Source organism: Phoca vitulina, unplaced genomic scaffold, assembly GCF_004348235.1.
Source record: "Phoca vitulina isolate PV1807 unplaced genomic scaffold, GSC_HSeal_1.0 scaffold6, whole genome shotgun sequence".
NCBI lineage: Eukaryota > Metazoa > Chordata > Mammalia > Carnivora > Phocidae > Phoca > Phoca vitulina.
The window spans coordinates 55,872,065-55,891,183 of NW_022589709.1; the positions used below are offsets into that span (position 1 = coordinate 55,872,065).

Sequence of the window (19,119 nt, forward strand, 5' to 3'; positions counted from 1 at the left end):
TTAGATTAATACATTTAGTGTATGTCTTAAATAACTGGTATTACCTATCAGGTGTTTCATAGCCACAGACAGTCAAAGATAATCCTCAAAGTAATATTTATTATTTATTTACTTGGTCAAATATTAGCTATAATCCTTTAGATGGCCAGTAAATTACTGACCTGACATTCAAAGTTGAAAAGGGAAACAGCTTTTGTTTCCAATATGGTAGGTTTAGAATAGGAATATAGGAACTGCTTTGATCCTTGCCTCCAATCACAGTGTTATACGGTGCCAGCTTGACTGTGATTATTATTAATCTAGATCTGTATTTATAATAATTTATTTCTGGATAATCAATTGGGAGCCAAGGTGGATCATAAGTAAACTTTATTACATTCACTTAAACCTGTCATCTAAATACTAAAACTTAATTTTATTTTAACCATTTTGGGGTAGAAAACAAATCTAGATATAAAAAATAAGTTATATTATCCTTGGACAGCTAAAAGATTGATATTTTTGAATAAATGATTACTCAACCGTATGATTTATAATATGTCCCAGTTTATACATGAATTAACTCAAATGAAATTACTTTAAAAACAAAAGATTATCACCTGCTGTACTATTCTTTGTTCCAGCACATCAGATGTCACCTGTATATGAATTGTTCCTGCCACAACACTGGCTGAATGACGCCAAAAATGAGGGTCTCGGTATGATATTAATCCTTCTATTTTCTGTATCTGTCAAATAAAAGGAGAGGTGATGTAAATGGACTTAAAAGGCTAATTTACTTAACACAAAGCAATCTTTTTGGTCCAGAAACCACTATTAAGCTGATTTTTAAAAAAGATAATAAGGAGGGCAAAGAAGTAAGAAAAGAAAGGGACAACTCGTTTGAAGTAAAGTTGCCTCAAATATTTTGAACTGGGAGTGATGTCAGGGAAGACAGCTCTGAAGAGGAAATGAATGGGGGTTACAGGTGTCTTTACACTCAATAGTTGCGTACCCATTTTCACCTCTTTAAGAGGTACTTTGCCTTTTCTAAACATTGGATACTTTCAATGGACTACTTGGTTTCCTCACATTCATACACAATTCACATATTAATGTTTATATAAACATGTTCAAAAGATATCTTCTATGCTTTAAATGATTTTTTTTTAAAGGTTTTATTTATTTGAGAGAGAGAGAATGAGAGAGAGCACATGAGAGGGGGGAGGGTCAGAGGGAGAAGCACACTTCCTGCCGAGCAGGGAGCCCGATGTGGGACTCGATCCAGGGACTCCAGGATTATGACCTGAGCCAAAGGCAGTCGCTTAACCAACTGAGCCACCCAGGCGCCCTATCCTCTATGTTTTAACAATGAACTGATTAAGTAAGTAATAGATAATGCATACAATGTAACACTACACTCATTAAAAAGGTATGAAGAGTGTTTATCAACATGACATAACTAAATGGGGAAAAATTAACAAAGCAGTACAAAACAGTTTTCATCATTTTTATTTTCAAATCTTTTTAAAATTTTTCTAAAGATTTTATTTATTATTTTTTTGAGAGATAGAGTCTCCTCTGAGCAGGCAGCCCTGAGCTGGGGCTGGATCCCAGTGCGCTGGGATCATGATCTGAGCTGAAGGCAGACATCTAACCAACTGAGCCACCCAGGCACCCCTATTTTCAAAATATCTTAATATAGAAAAGCAATTTTAAAAGTGCTTCTTTCCACGGGCACCTCATCGGCTCAGCTGGTAGAACATGTGAGTTCAAGCTCCACATTGGTGGCAGACATTACTTAAATAAAAACAAAAAAAATAAAAAATATATTTTGGAAGTTTTCCAGAATGGGCATAATTTATTTTTTTTTTTAATTTAATTTAATTTTTTTTTTTAAAGATTTTATTTATTTATTTGACAGAGAGAGACACAGCGAGAGAGGGAATACAAGCAGGGGGAGTGGGAGAGGGAGAAGCAGGCCTCCCGCGGAGCAGGGAGCCCGATGCGGGGCTCGATCCCAGGACCCTGGGATCATGACCTGAGCCGAAGGCAGACGCTTAACGACTGAGCCACCCAGGCGCCCCTATTTTTGAAATAAAACTTTTTTTTCCTTTTAGTAGGATGTAGGATGTAGTATTCACTAATAAGAAGGTAAGAAAACTTTACTAATTTTATTTATGAAAACAATGGGTTAAGATGTTATTCCTTAAATAGTCAAGACACCAACTTTTCATCAGTAGATCCTAATTTAATATGATATGGCAAGGGCACCTGGCTGGCTTAGTTGGTAGAACATACAACTCTTGGGGCGCCTGGGTGGCTATGATCCCGGGGTCCTGGGATTGAGCTCTGTGTGGGGCTCCTTGCTCAGCAGGATCCTGCTTCTCCCTCTCCCTACTTCTCCCCCTGCTTGTACTCTCTTTAAAAAAAAAAAAAAAGGGCGCCTGGGTGGCTCAGTCGTTAAGCGTCTGCCTTTGGCTCAGGTCATGATCCCAGGGTCCTGGGATCGAGTCCCACATGGGGTTCCCTGCTCCGCTGGAAGCCTGCTTCTCCCTCTCCTACTCCCCCTGCTTGTGTTCCTGCTCTATGTCTCTCTCTGTCAAATAAATAAATAAAATCTTAAAAAAAAAAAAAAGAACATGTGACTCTTGATCTTGGGGTTGTGAGTTTGAGGCCCATGTTGAGGGTAGATTATTTAAAAAGAAAAAAAAAAAGGAATCAAATTCTCTTTCTCAGGGACATGAGTTCAAGCCCCATGTTGGGGGTAAAGCTTACTTAAAAAAAATGAGGGGTGCTTGCCTGGCTCAGTCAGTAAAACTTGTGACTCTTGATCTCAGGGTTGTGGGTTTGAGCCCCACGCTGGGTGTAGAGATTACTTAAAAATAAAATTAAAAAAAAATTTATTTTTGGGCATCTGGGTGGCTTAGTTGGTTGGGTGTCTGCCTTTGGCTCGGGTCATGATCCCGGGGTCCTGGGATCGAGTCCCACACTGGGCTCCCTGCTCACTGGGGTGTCTGCTCCTCCTTCTCCCTCTGCCCACCTCCCCCCACCCCCGCTTGTGTTCTCTCTCAAATAAATAAATAAAATCTAAAAAAATTTTATTTTAGAGAGCAAGACAACAAGAGAGTGGACACACTAGTGCGGGGAGGGGCAGAAGAGGCAGAGAGAATCTTAAGCAGATTCCCCACTGAGTGCAGAGACTGATGCGGGACTCAATCCCAGGAACCTGAGATTATGACCTGACTGAAATCAAGAGTCGGAGGCTTAACCAACTGAGCCACCCAGGTGCCCCTTAAATATAAAATCTTTTTTACAAAAATATTATTTGAGAGAGCAAGCGAGTGAGAGAGACGAGTAGGGAGGAGAGGGAGAAGCAGACTCCCTGCTGAGCAAGGAGCCTGATGTGGGACTCGATCTCAGGACCCTGAGATCATGACCTGAGCTGAAGGCAGGCACTTAACCAACTGAGCCACCCAGGCGCCCCTTAAATATAAAATCTTAAGAAAAAAAAAAAAAAAGATATGGCAGACCACAAGCTGAAAAACATTTATTTTGTATTTGTTTTTTCTATGAATTGCCGGTTTATATTCTTAGTCCATATTCCTACAAGACTTTTTTTTTTTTAAGATTTTACTTATTTAGGGGCACCTGGGTGGCTCGGTTGGTTGGGCGACTGCCTTCGGCTCAGGTCATGATCCTGGAGTCCCGGGATCGAGTCCCACATCGGGCTCCCTGCTCGGCAGGGAGTCTGCTTCTCCCTCTGACCCTCTCTCCTCTCGTGCTCTCTCTCACTCTCTCTCTCTTAAATAAAAATCTTAAAAAAAAAACTATAAAAAAAAAGATTTTATTTATTTGAGAGAGAGACACACAGCAAGAGAGGAAACACAAGCAGGGGGAGTGGGAAAGGGAGAAGCAGGCTTCCCGCTAAGCAGGAAGTCCGATGCGGGGCTCAATCCCAGGACCCTGGGATCATGACCTGAGCCGAAGGCATATGCTTAACGACTTAGCCACCCAGGTGCCCCAAGACTCTTTTTCTTAATTAAAAAAAATTATTTTGGATAGTAAGTCTCTGCCTGTTTATATGTGCTGCAAATATTTTCCCCTTGTCTGCCTTTTCTTTTTCTCCCGAGTTCTATTTCTATTCCTGTGTTCAAATATTTTCCCCCATTTATGTTCAAAAGCTACTACAAGAGTTTTGAAAATTACATTTAATGTTTCAGAAGAAACTTGCTCAGGTTTGCAGGTTCTTTATCTTTCCATTAAAAGATGGAAAAAAGGCATCCTTGCCATGCTGCACATTTGATTAGTTGCTTCTATATTAATGCATAAAAGCTTTGGAACAAATTGGTCTCAAACAGGAGCAGTTCATGTCAGAAAAAATTAGAATATGAACTAATACTCAATTTTCTACATTCACAATGCCTGAGAAAGCATTCTGATTATTGCAAAATTTTACTTAACAAAAAAGTTCAATATGAAAATGCACATGACCTGATTTCTATATTGTAGTAAAACAGGTGCTTTGGAGAGAGGACATGTGGAAGCAGTTGATTTCTTCCACAGTACACACCCATTGTTTATACTCGTTCCAAGACTTCTAACATGATGATACCATTTCCTCATATTACAACCATTCCAATCTTGTTCTGTGGCCCACTAGTTGCCATTTCCACACATTCATCGTGTATCACAAGATTGACAAAGGGATTGAACCCCTGCAATATTCCTTGGATGTGTCTGCCACCATTTAATTTCAGTGATAATTTATGGTCCATAAATTGTTTCAACTTGGGAGTGGGTGAGCTTTGCTCATGCTGTCTACTCTGCAAGCTCAAAGATCTGGTTTTTTGTTTTTTTTTTTAAAGATTTTATTTATTTATTTGACAGAGAGAGACACAGCGAGAGAGGAAACACAAGCAGGGGGAGTGGGAGAGGGAGAAACAGCCTTCCCACTGAGCAGGGAGCCCGATGTGGGGCTCGATCCCAGGACCCTGGGATCATGACCTGAGCCGAAGGCAGCCGCTTAACTGACTGAGCCACCCAGGCGCCCCGATCTGTATTTATTTGTTAATGGAGTCTTCTGCTGATGGATAATTTTCAATTGCTCTTATTTCTAGATTTTCTTCCTTCCTTTTTGGTTTCCAGGTGTTTTTTTTGGTTTTGTTTGTTTGTTTTTTAAGATTTTATTTATTTGAGAGAGAGAGAGACAGAGGGAGAAGCAGGCCCCTCACTGAGCAGGGAGCGCGACGTGGGGCTTGAGCCCAAGACTCTGGGATCGTGACCTGAACCGAAGGCAGATGCTTAACCGACTGAGCCACCCACGTGCTGCACCCCCTTCCTTCCCCCGCCTCTGCTGTTTTTTCTTTAAAAATATTTTATTTTTTTTTGAGAGAGAAAGCATGCGCATGAGTGGGGGTGGGGTGGCACAGAGGGAGAGGCAGACTCTCTCCTGAGCAGGGAGCCTGACAAGGGGCTTGATCCCAGGACCCTGAAATCACCACCCAAGCTGAAGACAGATGCTTAACCAACTGAGCCACCCAGGTGCCCTTTGGCTTCTAGTTTCAATTCAAGCTTATTATAAAAGGCTTTCTCTACCTCTGTAGAGAAATATACTAAAAATATTCTTCTATTTTATTTTAGTAGTTTTGTTATTTTTTATCATTTACATATTTAGTCCACTGGAAATATGTTTTGATATTTGATGGTAAAGAGATATAGCTTTTCTTTTCCACCAAGTGGAAATATTAATTAGGCCCACCCTTTCTCCCCACTGATCTGAAATGCCATCTTTGCTACATACTGAATTCCATAAATTCCTGGGTCTGTTTCTGCACAACCAATTTTCTAAAAATTGATTTTTGTGTTTACTGTTGTGCAAGAATAAAACTGTTAGTTGTGTTAGTTAATTCTGTAACTTTATAATCATGGAATGGGATCCTATTAGTTAATTCTGTAATTTTTGCAAATTTTTTTTTTTTTAAAGATTTTACTTATTTATTTGAGAGAGAGAGAGAGCACAAGAGGGGGGAGCGGGAGAGGGAGAAGCAGACTCCCTGCTGAGCAGGGAGCCCGATGCGGGACTCGATCCCGGGACTCCAGGATCATGACCTGAGCCGAAGGCAGTCGCTTAACCAACTGAGCCACCCAGGCGCCCTGCAATTTTTGTTGTTTATTCTCAAGCATTAACTTTTCCAAATAAGTTTCTAAGTAATACTGGATTACCTAGTCTCCCCCAAAACAAAAACAACCAAAAGAAAAGAATCCCAGGAGAGGCAACTGCACTGAGATTTAAATGAAAGAAATACAACTTCACAATACAGTTTCCCATCCAAGAAAAATCTCTTCATTTATTCACTCCCTATTTTATATGTTATTTATTTATTTTTGAAAAAGTGTGTGTGCGCACACACAAGTTGGGGGGGGCGTGGGCAGAGGGAGAGGGACCGAGAATGTTAGGCAGGCTCCATGCAGATGCAGGGCTTGATCTCACGACCCTGAGACCATGACCTGAGCTGAAATCAAGAGTCAGATGCTTAACCGACTGAGCCACCGAGGTGCCCCTTTTTATGTCCTAAAACTGTATTTTTTTTTTTTAAAGATTTTATTTATTTATTTGACAGAGAGAGAGACAGCAAGAGAGGGAACACAAGCAGGGGGAGTGGGAGAGGGAGAAGTAGGCTTCCCGCTGAGCAGGGAGCCTGACGCGGGGCTCGATCCCAGGACCCTGGGACCACGACCTGAGCCGAAGGCAGACGCTTAACGACTGAGCCACCCAGGCGCCCCCTAAAACTGTATTTTATTAATTCATATTTTGCACATTTCTAGTTGGGTCAACTTACTCAATTTCAAATGCTATTTTATTTATTATTTTTTCAAATTCTATTTTAAAAGGAAAAAATACAGTGAAGAAATTACACACAGTACCTTTTCTAAAGCAACATGTAGTTCTTTTTCATATTCTGGTGGCAGTCTCAAAAGTAGAACCTGACAGGCATCTTTAATCAGTGGAACAACACTGAGAAATATTAATACAGCAATAAAGAGAGAACAGAGGGGATCAGCAATGAACCATCCAAACTGCTCTATAAGAACTGTGGATACGATCACACCAATACTGCCAAGTGTGTCTGCCAAAACATGTAGAAATACACCTACAAGTAAAATATGAAAAAATTAAAAATTAAAGCACATCTAATTTAGTTCTTTTATCCATTTTATAAATATTACTGGGTACCTACTATGCACCTGATTCTGCTAGGGGATAGTACTTAAAAAAACCATGGTCACTGCTCTCAAAGAATTCACAGCACAGTGGTAAAAAGGGAAAGATATAGGCAACTATAGCACAGAGTGGTGAGTTATATGATGCTGTGGTTTTCCTAGAAATCACACGAGCCAAGTTTTGACATTATCCAAATTAAGCAATCACAATAAATAATTCAACACAATAAGTGATAAATAATTCCCCTATATATTTTACAGTACAATAAAAATTTCCTCGTTCTTTTGTAGTGAAAGTTCATAATGACACAGTATTTCCCTTCCACATAATACTCATGCAAATGTTACTATGAAAAAGACTCTATAATACAATAATCTGTTTAAAAATTGACATTTATGAACAAATGTGAGCATTTTCTACAGCAGATGACTTCAGACATTTTTTTAGCAGCAGACTGTTTTTCAAAAATACAACTGTACCAGAAGTCTAATATTTAATACAAATAAGACAGTGTCAATTCAGAACACAGTTGAAAAGTAGGGCAATATTTGGCAAGGACTCACCCCTCATGTTAGCATTCATGCCTCTGCCTGCAGATCCGTGGCTGTGACCATGCCCATGGTCACTGTGTCCATGCGTATGGTGGGAATGACTGTGATCAGATGAATGACAGCTTCCCTGAGAAGCTCCATGGTTATGGTTATGGGCATGGCTAAAGGCACAGATACCAATAAGGTTTACTATCAGCCCTCCAACTGAGACTGGCTAGTAAAAGGAGAAAAGAAAACCTTTAAATTTGTAATTTTAAAAGTATATTTATTATTTAAAAGTTACTATATATCTAAATATGTTTTTCTGTTTACAGTTTTCAAAGTATTTTTGTAAAACCTAAGTTCAATAAGGAAATCCAAAAATTTTTTTTTTTTTTTTAAGATTTTATTTATTTATTTGACAGAGAGAGACACAGCGAGAGAGGGAACACAAGCAGGGTGAGTGGGAGAGGGAGAGAAGCAGGCCTCCCGCGGAGCAGGGAGCCCGATGTGGGGCTCGATCCCAGGACCCTGGGATCATGACCTGAGCCGAAGGCAGACGCTTAATGACTGAGCCACCCAGGCGCCCTGGAAATCCAAAATTTTTAAAAAGATTTTAGAGTATTTTAGAAGAAACATTTTAACTTTCAAATAGCAAAGTTTTGACAAGTAGAGGAATTTGGGCTTGCTTTAATCAAGTGAAGAACAAGTACTTGGTTCATGGTTTATGAATAAGTTATGCTAGAGTTTTGTTTTATTTAAATAAAGTTTGAAAGTACTGCTTACTAGAGCAAGTATGCACTGTAGCTGAAATCTCATTTATATTTCGGTTTGTAAGGCAATGATTATAATTTACTAACTAGTGGATTACAAATACATATAATCTTATTGCGTTTCTTAAAATATAGTAAAATTTCCCAAAGTAAAAAAAGTGTAATGGAAAAACATATAATAGTAATCTTTCACCTTTTTTCTTTTTTTAAACAAAGTGAATGGAATTATCTTGATTTAATAATGCCACATAACACCCCAAAGGATAAACAAAGTTACTTACCCTTGATTATCCTCTCTTAGAAAATGATTTTGGATGGTTCAGGGTGTTACTTAATTTACATATATTAAAATTTCTCCTTTAGAGAAATCCACTTGATTTATAAAAATAATATATAAAAATAATGGGGACAGATAATTCTAATTGATTTCCAAATGTTTATTTTTTTATTTTTTAATTTTTTTAAAGATTTTATTTATTTATTTGACAGAGAGAGAGATAGCAAGAGAGGGAACACAAGCAGGGGGAGTGGGAGAGGGAGAAGCAGGCCTCCGCAGAGCAGGGAGCCCGATGCGGGGCTCGATCCCAGGACCCTGGGATCATGACCTGAGCCGAAGGCAGACGCTTAACGACTGAGCCACTCAGGCGCCCCTGATTTCCAAAGTTTGTAAGACAAGAGATTTACTTTAGTAAACATGTATTATACACTTCTTACTGAGGCTCAGACCATTTATCTGTCAGATTTTAAAATTTTAGTTAGCTTTATGAAGAACTTGAAAATGGTTACTGAATTTTGAATTAAATCAAATACTGCATACAGAGACCCCATCATCTCAAGTATTTCTCCTCTAATGATAAATACTTCATTTGTATAGATTTCATCAGAAAAAAGTAACGTAGAAAGTGCAAGCTCCCTGTAATCTAACCCCCAAAAATTAGTCACTAAGAGAATGGTGTACTTTCTATGCACATACTAAAATACATACATAAACACCTTTTTAAACCAATAATAGCATCATATTATAATGCTGCTTTGGAATTTTTTTTTTAACTTAGTACAGTTTATAAGTATTTTTCATGCCAGTGTATATAGATATGCCTCATTCTCTTTATTGGCTGTATAGTATCCTACAAATGACAGCTTTATTTCTTTATTTAACCGGTCTTTTCCTTGGTGGACATTTTTTCACCATTATGAGCAATGGCACAAGGAATCATGCACCTTTACACACCTGTGCAAATATTTTTTGCAAGTATTTCTGTAATAAATATTAAAGATCAAAAGATAAAAGCATTTAAAATTTAAAATATATTTCTAAACTGTAATCCAAAGCATTTTACTAATATAAGCTTCCAGCAACCAGATTTATAACTTATAGTCATTCAACAATTAATTGCTGATTTCCTACTAACAAGCCAGGTCCTAGAGTTTAAGAGTTAATGACAGACAATTCAGGTCCTGAAGATACTTCACTTACATCTTTAATTGTGGAAGAAAGACAAAGGAGTTATAACTTAATGCTGCTAAAAAAAAAAAAAAAGGCAAGATACAACAGGAATACTGAGAAAGGGAAATCTACCAAACTTTGAGAAGGGAAGAGAGGGATTAAGGGAAAGTATCTCACTGGAAGAGACATATAAGCAAAGTCCTGACAAAGGCTGAAAGGCAGATGTGAGGGAAGGGCATGCCAACTACAAGAAACAGCACATGCAAAGGTCTGGAGGTAAAGGAAGAACATTATAAACTACTACAGCAGTAGTACAATCAACAAAGTAAAGCCTTTAAAATGATAATATTTTTCTGATTCTTTCCCTATCATTTTGCAAATTTCCTCAGGTAGTTATTTATTTATTTTTTAAAGATTTTATTTGACAGAGAGAGACACAGCGAGAGAGGGAACACAAGCAGGGGGAGGGGGAGAGGGAGAAGCAGGCTTCCCTCCGAGCAGGGAGCCCAATGCGGGGCTCGGTCCTAGGACCCTGGGATCACGACCTGAGCCGAAGGCAGACTCTGCTTAACAACTGAGCCACCCAGGTGCCCCTTCCTCAGGTATTTAAAAAGTGTATCTTCACACAAAAACATTTAATAAGTCAGAAAGAAATCTGTATGTTTTAGACTGTCACCTAAGGGCGCCTGGGTGGCTCAATTGGTTGGGCAACTGCCTTCAGCTCAGGTCATGATCCTGGAGTCCCAGGATTGAGTCCCACATCGGGCTCCCCACTCAGTGGGGAGTCTGCTTCTCCCTCTGACCCTCTCCCCTCTCATGCTCTCTCTCACTCTCTCTCAAATAAATAAAATCTTTAAAAAAAAAATAGACTGTCACCTAATATTCTGACTAAAATATTAGAGAAAAGGATTAATTTCTAAGAGCATAAATATAATTACAAGATAAGAAATTATGTTAATTTAAATTAAAAAACAAAACCTTCCTAGATCAGTAACTACGAGTAGTTAAACTTTAGCATGGAAAATGCTGTAGGGGGTATGAATAGAAATTCAAACAGGAAAATACTTACTGTTAACATGTGTGTGTCTAATTCCGGAGGATCAATTAATCTAGCCACTGACTCCATAAACACAAAAAAAGCTATTACCATTAGAAAAAGTCCATTAATAAATCCAGAGAGAATTTCTATTCGGCCATACCTAAAAATGTAGAATGTATTTTTAGAAAAGGAAAATAACAAATATTTTTAAAGTAAAAAGAGGATATAAGTCCAGACTTTCAACTACATATATAAATAATACGATCAGAAAATTACCAAGATTTTAAACACCATACTAATGCTGGAAGAGTCTTTCTGTACTTAAGTTTGTTGCAATTACAAATATTTATCTAAGTCCTTCTTCAATGTTTCCCCTTACACAAAGCCTTTCTTAGCAAGAAGTTCCTTTTTTCCCTTTAATGGGCTCTCCTTTGATGGACTCTGTACCTCTGTCACAGCCCAGAGATTTTGCTTTGTACCAAAATTATTTGTATTTTTGGCTCACCTATCTTTCAAAATATTAACAGCTGAAAAGAGCTGAATTTATCAATCCATTCAGGGTAGGTCTTATCAAAATTTTTTGTACAAATCAAGGATTCTAACATTTGTTGAATTGAATTATTCAGTTGATGAAAGGATATTTCATGTTCATGCATAGTCCCTTCAAATTTTGAATACTCTTTCTAACAGCAAAGATGCAAATGACCATGCACATTCCATTGTCTCAAATAAACTGTTAGGCAAAGAGCTCAAAATCTAACTGATTTTTGCTCTCTCCATACAAGAGGAATTAGTCAGGGAATATAATCTTGAGCTTACCGCAATTTATTATTTATCATATGCTTGGTTTATTTCCTTGTATCTACTTCAATTTAAAGAAAACTAAGGCTCTGAAAAATTATTTGTATTAAAAGGAATAAAATTTTATTCCCTAAGATGGAATTTGCCCCTAGGATTTTTTCATTGTGTTATATCACCTTGATGGTCAGTGTACCTACCCATAGGAGAAAATCCGAGTGGCTTTCCATCTACTCATCAGGGCCGCAAAAAGCCCCATGACCAAAGCAGAGCAATCAAACAGCATGTGAAATCCATCTGAGATCAGACCCAAACTATTGGTCAACACGCCATAGAATAATTCCACAAAGGTAAAAAGCTAAAAAAAATTTAAAGAAAAATGGGAGGAATATGTTAGGAGATTTCAAGAGATTTATCAGAACTTAATCATGAGAATTTTAACCTTTTAGTTAAAAAAATTTTTTTTAAAAAGATTTTTTATTTATTTGACAGAGAGAGAAAGAGAGAGAGAAAGGCAGCAAGCGAGCACGAGCAGGGGAATGACAGGCATAGGGAGAGGGAGAAGTAGGCTCCCCGCCGAGCAGGGAGACTGATGTGGGGCTCGATCCCAGGACCCTGAGATCATGACCTGAACCGAAGGCAGGCACTTAACCAACTGAGCCACCCAGGTGCCCCTTAACCTTTTATTATGCAAATCTTACTTGAAGATATACTGCCACTTTATTTCAATTCATATAAACTGTAAGATAAGGACACCTGGGTGTCTCAGTTGGTTAAGCATCTGCCTTTGGCTCATGTCATGATTCCAGGGTACTGGGATCAAGTCCCGCATCGGGCTCCTTGCTCAGCTGGGAGCCTGCTTCTCCCCTGCCTGCTCTGCCTGCCACTCCCCCAGCTTGTGCTCTCTGACAAATAAATAAATAAAATCTTAAAAACAACAACAACAACAAAACTGTAAGATACTACACTGAATCAGATACGTGCATCTTATAAATTATTTAAAAGGAAATAGTTTCATTTATGTCTGTAGAACTCAATAAACTAGGCTATAAAATGTTAGCAATCTGGTCTATGGTGAGATCCTATAAGAAGTAGATAAAAATCTAAAATGCCTCAAAAATTGTTTGCTTAAGTAGTCTGAATATGATCCTGTAATCCTCCTATCACTGAGAGAAAATATAATTTTAGCCCCTCTCTAAGTAACAGAAATTTGGGAATTACGAAAATTATACCAGACTGTCAAAATTAAAAGATTAAGCTTAAGATATGCCACAAATACATAAAAATCTTACCAGATTCAAGCACAAGAAGTAAAAGATCTGCCTAGAGTCATTCTCCTCAAGAATCTGTTTTAGTGATTCCTTAATAAACCTGGGGATTGACTGGGAGCTATGCTGGAAAGCATCACCCATGAAGTTATAAAGAGGTGTTCCTTCAGGAGAATATCCAATTAGGGTGCCTTTCTGTCCTCTCTTGGAAGGAGATGACAAGATGTTGGCAGCTTTTAAAAAAGAGAAAACAACAACAACATTACAAGTTTTAAAAGCTTAAGCTACCAAAATCAACACGGTATCTCTCAGCACTAAATGCAAGCACTAAACAAATTCCCAAATTAAGTAAATGATTTCAACATCAGAATCCATGAGATGAAATTTCCTGAGGGGAAAAATGCTCACACAAAATGAAGAATATAGCGCTCACTACCACTCCTCCAGACAGGACATGTTCAGTGCTTTCCTGGTGTGCTGCTTTGTTCATAGCTCGAAGCTGGTCTGTTATTGGATGTGTCCAAAAATTTCCAAAAAGTAGAGCACTAATAAAAATGGGAAAGGATCCATAGCGGGCACATTTGGAAACTTCCATTTTGACTGAACAAATGGAATCGACATAGAAATCCAGAATCATGACAAAAAAGATAACTGTTGTGAAAGGCATAATGAGAGAAAACCAAGACTCGACTTTACTCTAGAAATTAAAAAAAGAAAAAAATAAATTGTTAGTACTACACTGGAATAAAGTTCACATCTTATGTTTTAGTTAATCCCTTTATATTTAAACAAATATTCTAACTCAATGATTCATAAAATGCCAAGATATAAGAGCTGCAAATTATTAGTACATTTCCCAGTAATCCCCAAAGTATTGAAAGCAAAAGCACTATGGTTTAATAATTATATAAATACTAGGTGACCCACAATCCTTGTAACACACAATAACTATAAAACGGGTTCTTTAGGAGTGTCTGGGTGGCTAGTTGGTTAGGCATCCGACTCATGATCTCAGGGTTGTGGGATCAAGCCCTGCAATGGGCTCAGCACGGAGTCGGCTAGTCTCTTTCCCTCTGCCCCTTCCCCAGCTCACTTTCTCTCTCTCTCTCAAATTAATAAATATTTCTTTAATTGATTCCTTTGGGCCACAGGAATAGGATGAATATACAAATGTAATAGTACCTGATTTGTATTTTCTATAAACAATAAATTTACTCCAAAAATGTTCAAAAATGATAAAAAAAAGCAATGATAATTTAAGATACTTGCAAGCTCAAAGTGAAATAAAATACAACGTACTGAACTAAAATTTTTTAGTAAGAGAAATTCATTTTACTTATTACCAATAAATTCCTACTCTTACCTCAGTTGTCATAGAAAGAACAATGACCCATGGGCACAAGAGAAGCACAGAAACAAGATGGGATAAAGCTTGAAGACGTTTGGCTCCACCAACATCTATAGAGAGTTTTCTGGAAGCTGTATGAAAACCAACTTTACAACACAAAGCCAGTACTAGCAACAATACTCCACCCTATGAGTAAAATTAGATAAGTTTCATTAGAAACACACAGTCCAATACCCAATCCTTAAATACATAATATTTGAAGAAATGGAGCTATTATGTTTCTTCCATATCCCAAATTACTGAACTACTTAAATGTCAGGCAGTACTGTAAATTACTGGTAACTTATTTTAAGTGCACTTTTAAAGTTACAGTTGCTGTAACTTTTCAGTCTCTCGATCTCGTCAGGAATAAAGAAAAGAACATACCTTGTGATCTGCCACACCTAAGAAGGCAATGGCTGTGTAAAGCATGTGAGTTAGAGCACTGTCATGATGTCCTTCAGCTAAGTGAGTTGCAGTAAAGGAAAAAAAAAAATCCCAAATATTAACTCTTTGAATCCCGAAGTCCTCCTAAAATTTTAGCTACATTATTTTAGGCTGACTATAGACTAGTTTGGGGGCCCCAAACCTGACTACTTGCAACAGTTTATTGCCCTTAAAAACAAAACAATTAAAAATTTAATTTTGGGACATGATTTACAAATTGGAATGGCCTGTATTTCTTTTGTTGTCTCCAAAACAATTATAATAGTGCTTGAGATATAGTTGTTAAATATTGGTAGTGAACCTCCAAAAGTATATGCATGCACATTGTAAGTAGGGGAAAGGGACAAGAGCAAGGACCTTCTTGGACCACTACTGTCATGGAATTAAGGTTGCTCTTTCAGAACATGTCAAATCAGTCCTAAATCTGTTTCTAAATCACTGACCACATAAGCCTCAGTAAAGCAAGTAGCAAGGAGAAAGGGGCAGGGGTGGCATATCACAAGCAACCTGGAATTTTGCAAAGTCACACTACTCTCTTTCACTATAACAAAGTAAACTATTAATTAGTTAACTGACAGGCTTTAGGACAGTATAAGTAACCAGAAGAATCAAAACTGGTGTTCTAAGGTCAGCTAAATGGAGTGGGCAAAGGTGTATGGACAGGAAAGAAGAAGGTATGTCTGTAGAGGAAAAGGAGTATACATATTTGACTGGAAAGTTGGGGTTATAGAATAGTGGAAGCTCAACTAGAAATAACAGTTTATAGAGCAAGAGAGTGATTACCAGGTGAAGGAATTTCAGCTTTTTCTTTCGGGCAAGAAGATGCCAAAGATTTTTCATTAAATTTCAAAGAAGTTTGTATTTAATAATTGCAACTGACTTCTAAATTGAGCATTTAAATCGTTGAACTTATTACAAGGGAGCCAAAAGAGTGATTTTGTTGACTGGCAAATAAAAAAAAATTTTTTTTTAAGCACCAGGACATTCTGAAATATTCTTTCACTGTCCCTGTAGAAGATATTGATGGAGATGCTATAAAATATTTAGTTTAGAATAAATTTATTCATTATTTGAATACCTACATTAATTCATGGAAGTTTCATTCATGACTGATTTTAATTCAATCCTCCTTCTCGTCCCATTCTGCCAGTCTTCTATTTTTCTGCAAGACTAAATTACTCCAATCTATTGCAAAAGGATACGGTGTTCAGCCATTTTAGCCATGAGATCATCATTGTCGAAAAGCAATAGGCAGATCACAGCAATAATGAAAAAAGCAGCCCCTCTTGTCTGAAAATGAAGAAAATATTACCAAGGATGGCTATTTCAAGAGCTGACTTTTAAGACCATGACTATACAAATGCTAAAGAAAAATGTTTTTCATATAAATATTTAAAGAAAAAATAACATCTCACATTAAAGCCCTTTTACTATACAATATAAACTTGCAGTATTTTTTTTTTTTAAGATTTTATTTATCACAAGCAGGGGAAGCAGCAGAGGAAAAGAGAGAGAGGCAGGCTCGCCACTGAGCAGGGAGCCCTATGTGGGGCTCGATCCAGGACCCCTGGATCATGACCTGAGCTCAAGGCAGACGCTTAACTAAGACTGAGCCACCCAGGCGCCCCTCTTCCTTTTTTTTTTTTAAGATTTTATTTATTTATTTGAGAGAGAGAGAGACAGCGAGAGAGGGAACAACACAAGCAGGGGAGGAGTGGGAGATGGAGAAGCAGGCTTCCCGCTGAGCAGGGAACCTGACAGGGGGCTCAATCCCAGGACTCTAGGATCACGAACCAAGCCTAACGACTGAGCCACCCAGGCGCCCCCAAAGTCATTTCTCATATTCAGTAAAAGTGTAGAGCATTTAAAAGCTGATGAATTTTTTATAAGTTTATATTCTCATCCCAGGAAAGGATTTTGACAAAAGAAAATCAGGAAGAACATACTGCCTAGTTTATGCAAATACTTCAGAATTTTGGGTATAAAAGCCATCTAAATAGCATTATTATACATTCTGTATTTATAAATTTACAGGTATACTGCCACATACTTTCATTAAGTAAAAGTTAAAATTTAAAGTGAGAGTCCTATTCTATTCATTAACATGATTACCACTACACTTGATAAATTCTCTTAGTGTGGTAGATGGATATCTTGACAAAAGCCAGTATACATAAACCACACGATTTTAAATTTCATAATTTTCATTATATTAGAATATGACAGTATCAACAATATCCAGATATGGAGAATAGAATTTAATCTTTTGGGGGCGCCTGGGTGGCTCAGTTGGTTAAGCGACTGCCTTCGGCTCAGGTCATGATCCTGGAGTCCCGGGATCGAGTCCCGCATCGGGCTCCCTGCTTGACAGGGAGTCTGCTTCTCCCTCCGACCCTCCTCCCTCTCATGCTCTCTGTCTCTCATTCTCTCTCTCTCTCTCAAATAAATAAATAAAATCTTTTAAATAAAAAATAAAAAAATAAAAATAAAATTAAAAAAAAAAAAAAAAAAAAAAAGAATTTAATCTTTTGTTAAAGAGGGCAACTGAGAATTCTGTAGTGCTTCAGTCATAACCAAGAAAAAAAACATGCTGTGTCCTGAACAGATGCCCAGATTCATTACAGACACTAAGGGCATGATATGTACGATTTATATTCTAACTTCTGAGTATTAGTGCAGCAAAATTTTTATTTATTTTAAATTATATTCTTAAAAGATTTATTTATTTGAGAGAAAGGGGGGGAAGGGCAGAGGGAGTCTCCAGCAGACTCCACACTGAACAAGGAGCCGACACGGGGCTCAATCTCATGACCCTGAGATCATGACCTGAGTTGAAACCAAGAGTCAAGGCTTAACTGACTATGCCACCCAAGGGCTCCCCAATTTTTTTTTTTAATGTTTTAAAAACATTTGTATTTCTTTTGTGAGTTGTCTTTCGCTGCCCTTGGCTCATTTTTATTGAGAATCTTATGCATTTTTCTTAACTGACTTTACTAATTTATATTTTGAAAGAAATGTAAAACTTTTACTTGTAATTTTCTGTTGTTGGTTGTTGTCTGCACAACGATTTCTGTTACACAGAAACTTATAATCATTATGAAGTCAAATGTACTGAGTTTTCCCATTGTGATTTTTTCCCACTGCTTTTATGCTCAGAGAGTTCTTTGCTTGTAGTTAATTATCCATCTATATTTTATATTATATATATTGATGTTTTTTATATTATCACACATTTATAGCTCTATTTATATTATTTTACATATTATAGTATATCACATTTATATATATTACTTTATACATATATTTGTATTGCATGTTGCATATTTACATACATTTACATACATTTTACATATTGTTATACTATATTGAGACTATTTTATATTATATATTTATTTTTATCCACAAAACGCTTCAATCTAGTTGATATTTATTTTGGAGTACTCTATGAGTGAGATGAAAGAAACAGTGGCATATGCTTTAATATTAATTATCCCATTTGAAATCTATGGGTTGGGTAGTCTCTCTGCTCTACTTGGCATGTTATTTTGTTCACTTAGTTTTATTCATCTGCCTCCATTACTTGGGAGCAACAGCTCCTTTTAGAACAGGGACTACTACATCTTATTTGTCTTTATTTTTCCTTTCCCCTATAACTGGGACAATGCATCATACACAGCAAACAATTTGGTAAAAAGGAAATACTGTAGGTATAAAAATTTGGAATTGCAGATTCTTGACTCATTTTTACCAAAAAAGGATAATACTTAAGTTACTTAAGATAAATAAGGCCTAGTTGGCAAAATGTTGGATATTCATCAGACTTTATAACAAGTTCTTAGGTGTTTTCCAAAAATGATGAATAAAGGTAAAGAATGAGGTGGGCGGGGGCGCCTGGGTGGCTCAGTCGTTAGGCATCTGCCTTCGGCTCAGGTCACGGTCCCAGAGTCCTGGGATCGAGCCCCGCGTCAGGCTCCCTGCTCTGCGGGAGGCCTGCTTCTCCCTCTTCCACTCCCCCTGCTTGTGTTCCTTCTCTCGCTGTGTTTCTCTCTGTCAAACAAATAAATAAAATCTTAAAAAAAAAAAGAATGAGGTGGGCAAGAGGCCTGGGTACAGCACGATGGAGATCTTTGTGGTGATCAATCTGTTCTGTGTCTTGATAAGGTCTATGGATTACACCAATGTCAATTTCTTAGTTTTGTTTTTAAGATTTTATTTATTTATTTATT

At 37.5% G+C, this 19,119-nt stretch overlaps 1 protein-coding gene and 1 pseudogene across 2 annotated transcripts in view; both read right to left on the reverse strand.

The window, feature by feature from the left end:
* SLC30A5 (solute carrier family 30 member 5) overlaps positions 1-19,119 on the reverse strand; it is a 37,553-nt gene that overhangs the window by 1,949 nt on the left and 16,485 nt on the right. The window contains exons 6-15 of the mRNA XM_032404285.1: positions 16,096-16,183; positions 14,834-14,910; positions 14,423-14,593; positions 13,468-13,756; positions 13,084-13,292; positions 11,992-12,149; positions 11,024-11,153; positions 7,768-7,969; positions 6,907-7,133; positions 600-728 (exon numbers count right to left, since the gene is read on the reverse strand). Coding sequence (XP_032260176.1) covers positions 600-728; positions 6,907-7,133; positions 7,768-7,969; positions 11,024-11,153; positions 11,992-12,149; positions 13,084-13,292; positions 13,468-13,756; positions 14,423-14,593; positions 14,834-14,910; positions 16,096-16,183 — 1,680 coding nt within the window. The remainder of the gene's footprint in view (positions 1-599; positions 729-6,906; positions 7,134-7,767; positions 7,970-11,023; positions 11,154-11,991; positions 12,150-13,083; positions 13,293-13,467; positions 13,757-14,422; positions 14,594-14,833; positions 14,911-16,095; positions 16,184-19,119) is intronic.
* On the reverse strand, positions 3,955-4,848 carry LOC116632360 (annotated as a pseudogene). The gene has a single exon (XR_004299401.1). The product of XR_004299401.1 is annotated as a small nuclear ribonucleoprotein G-like (transcript).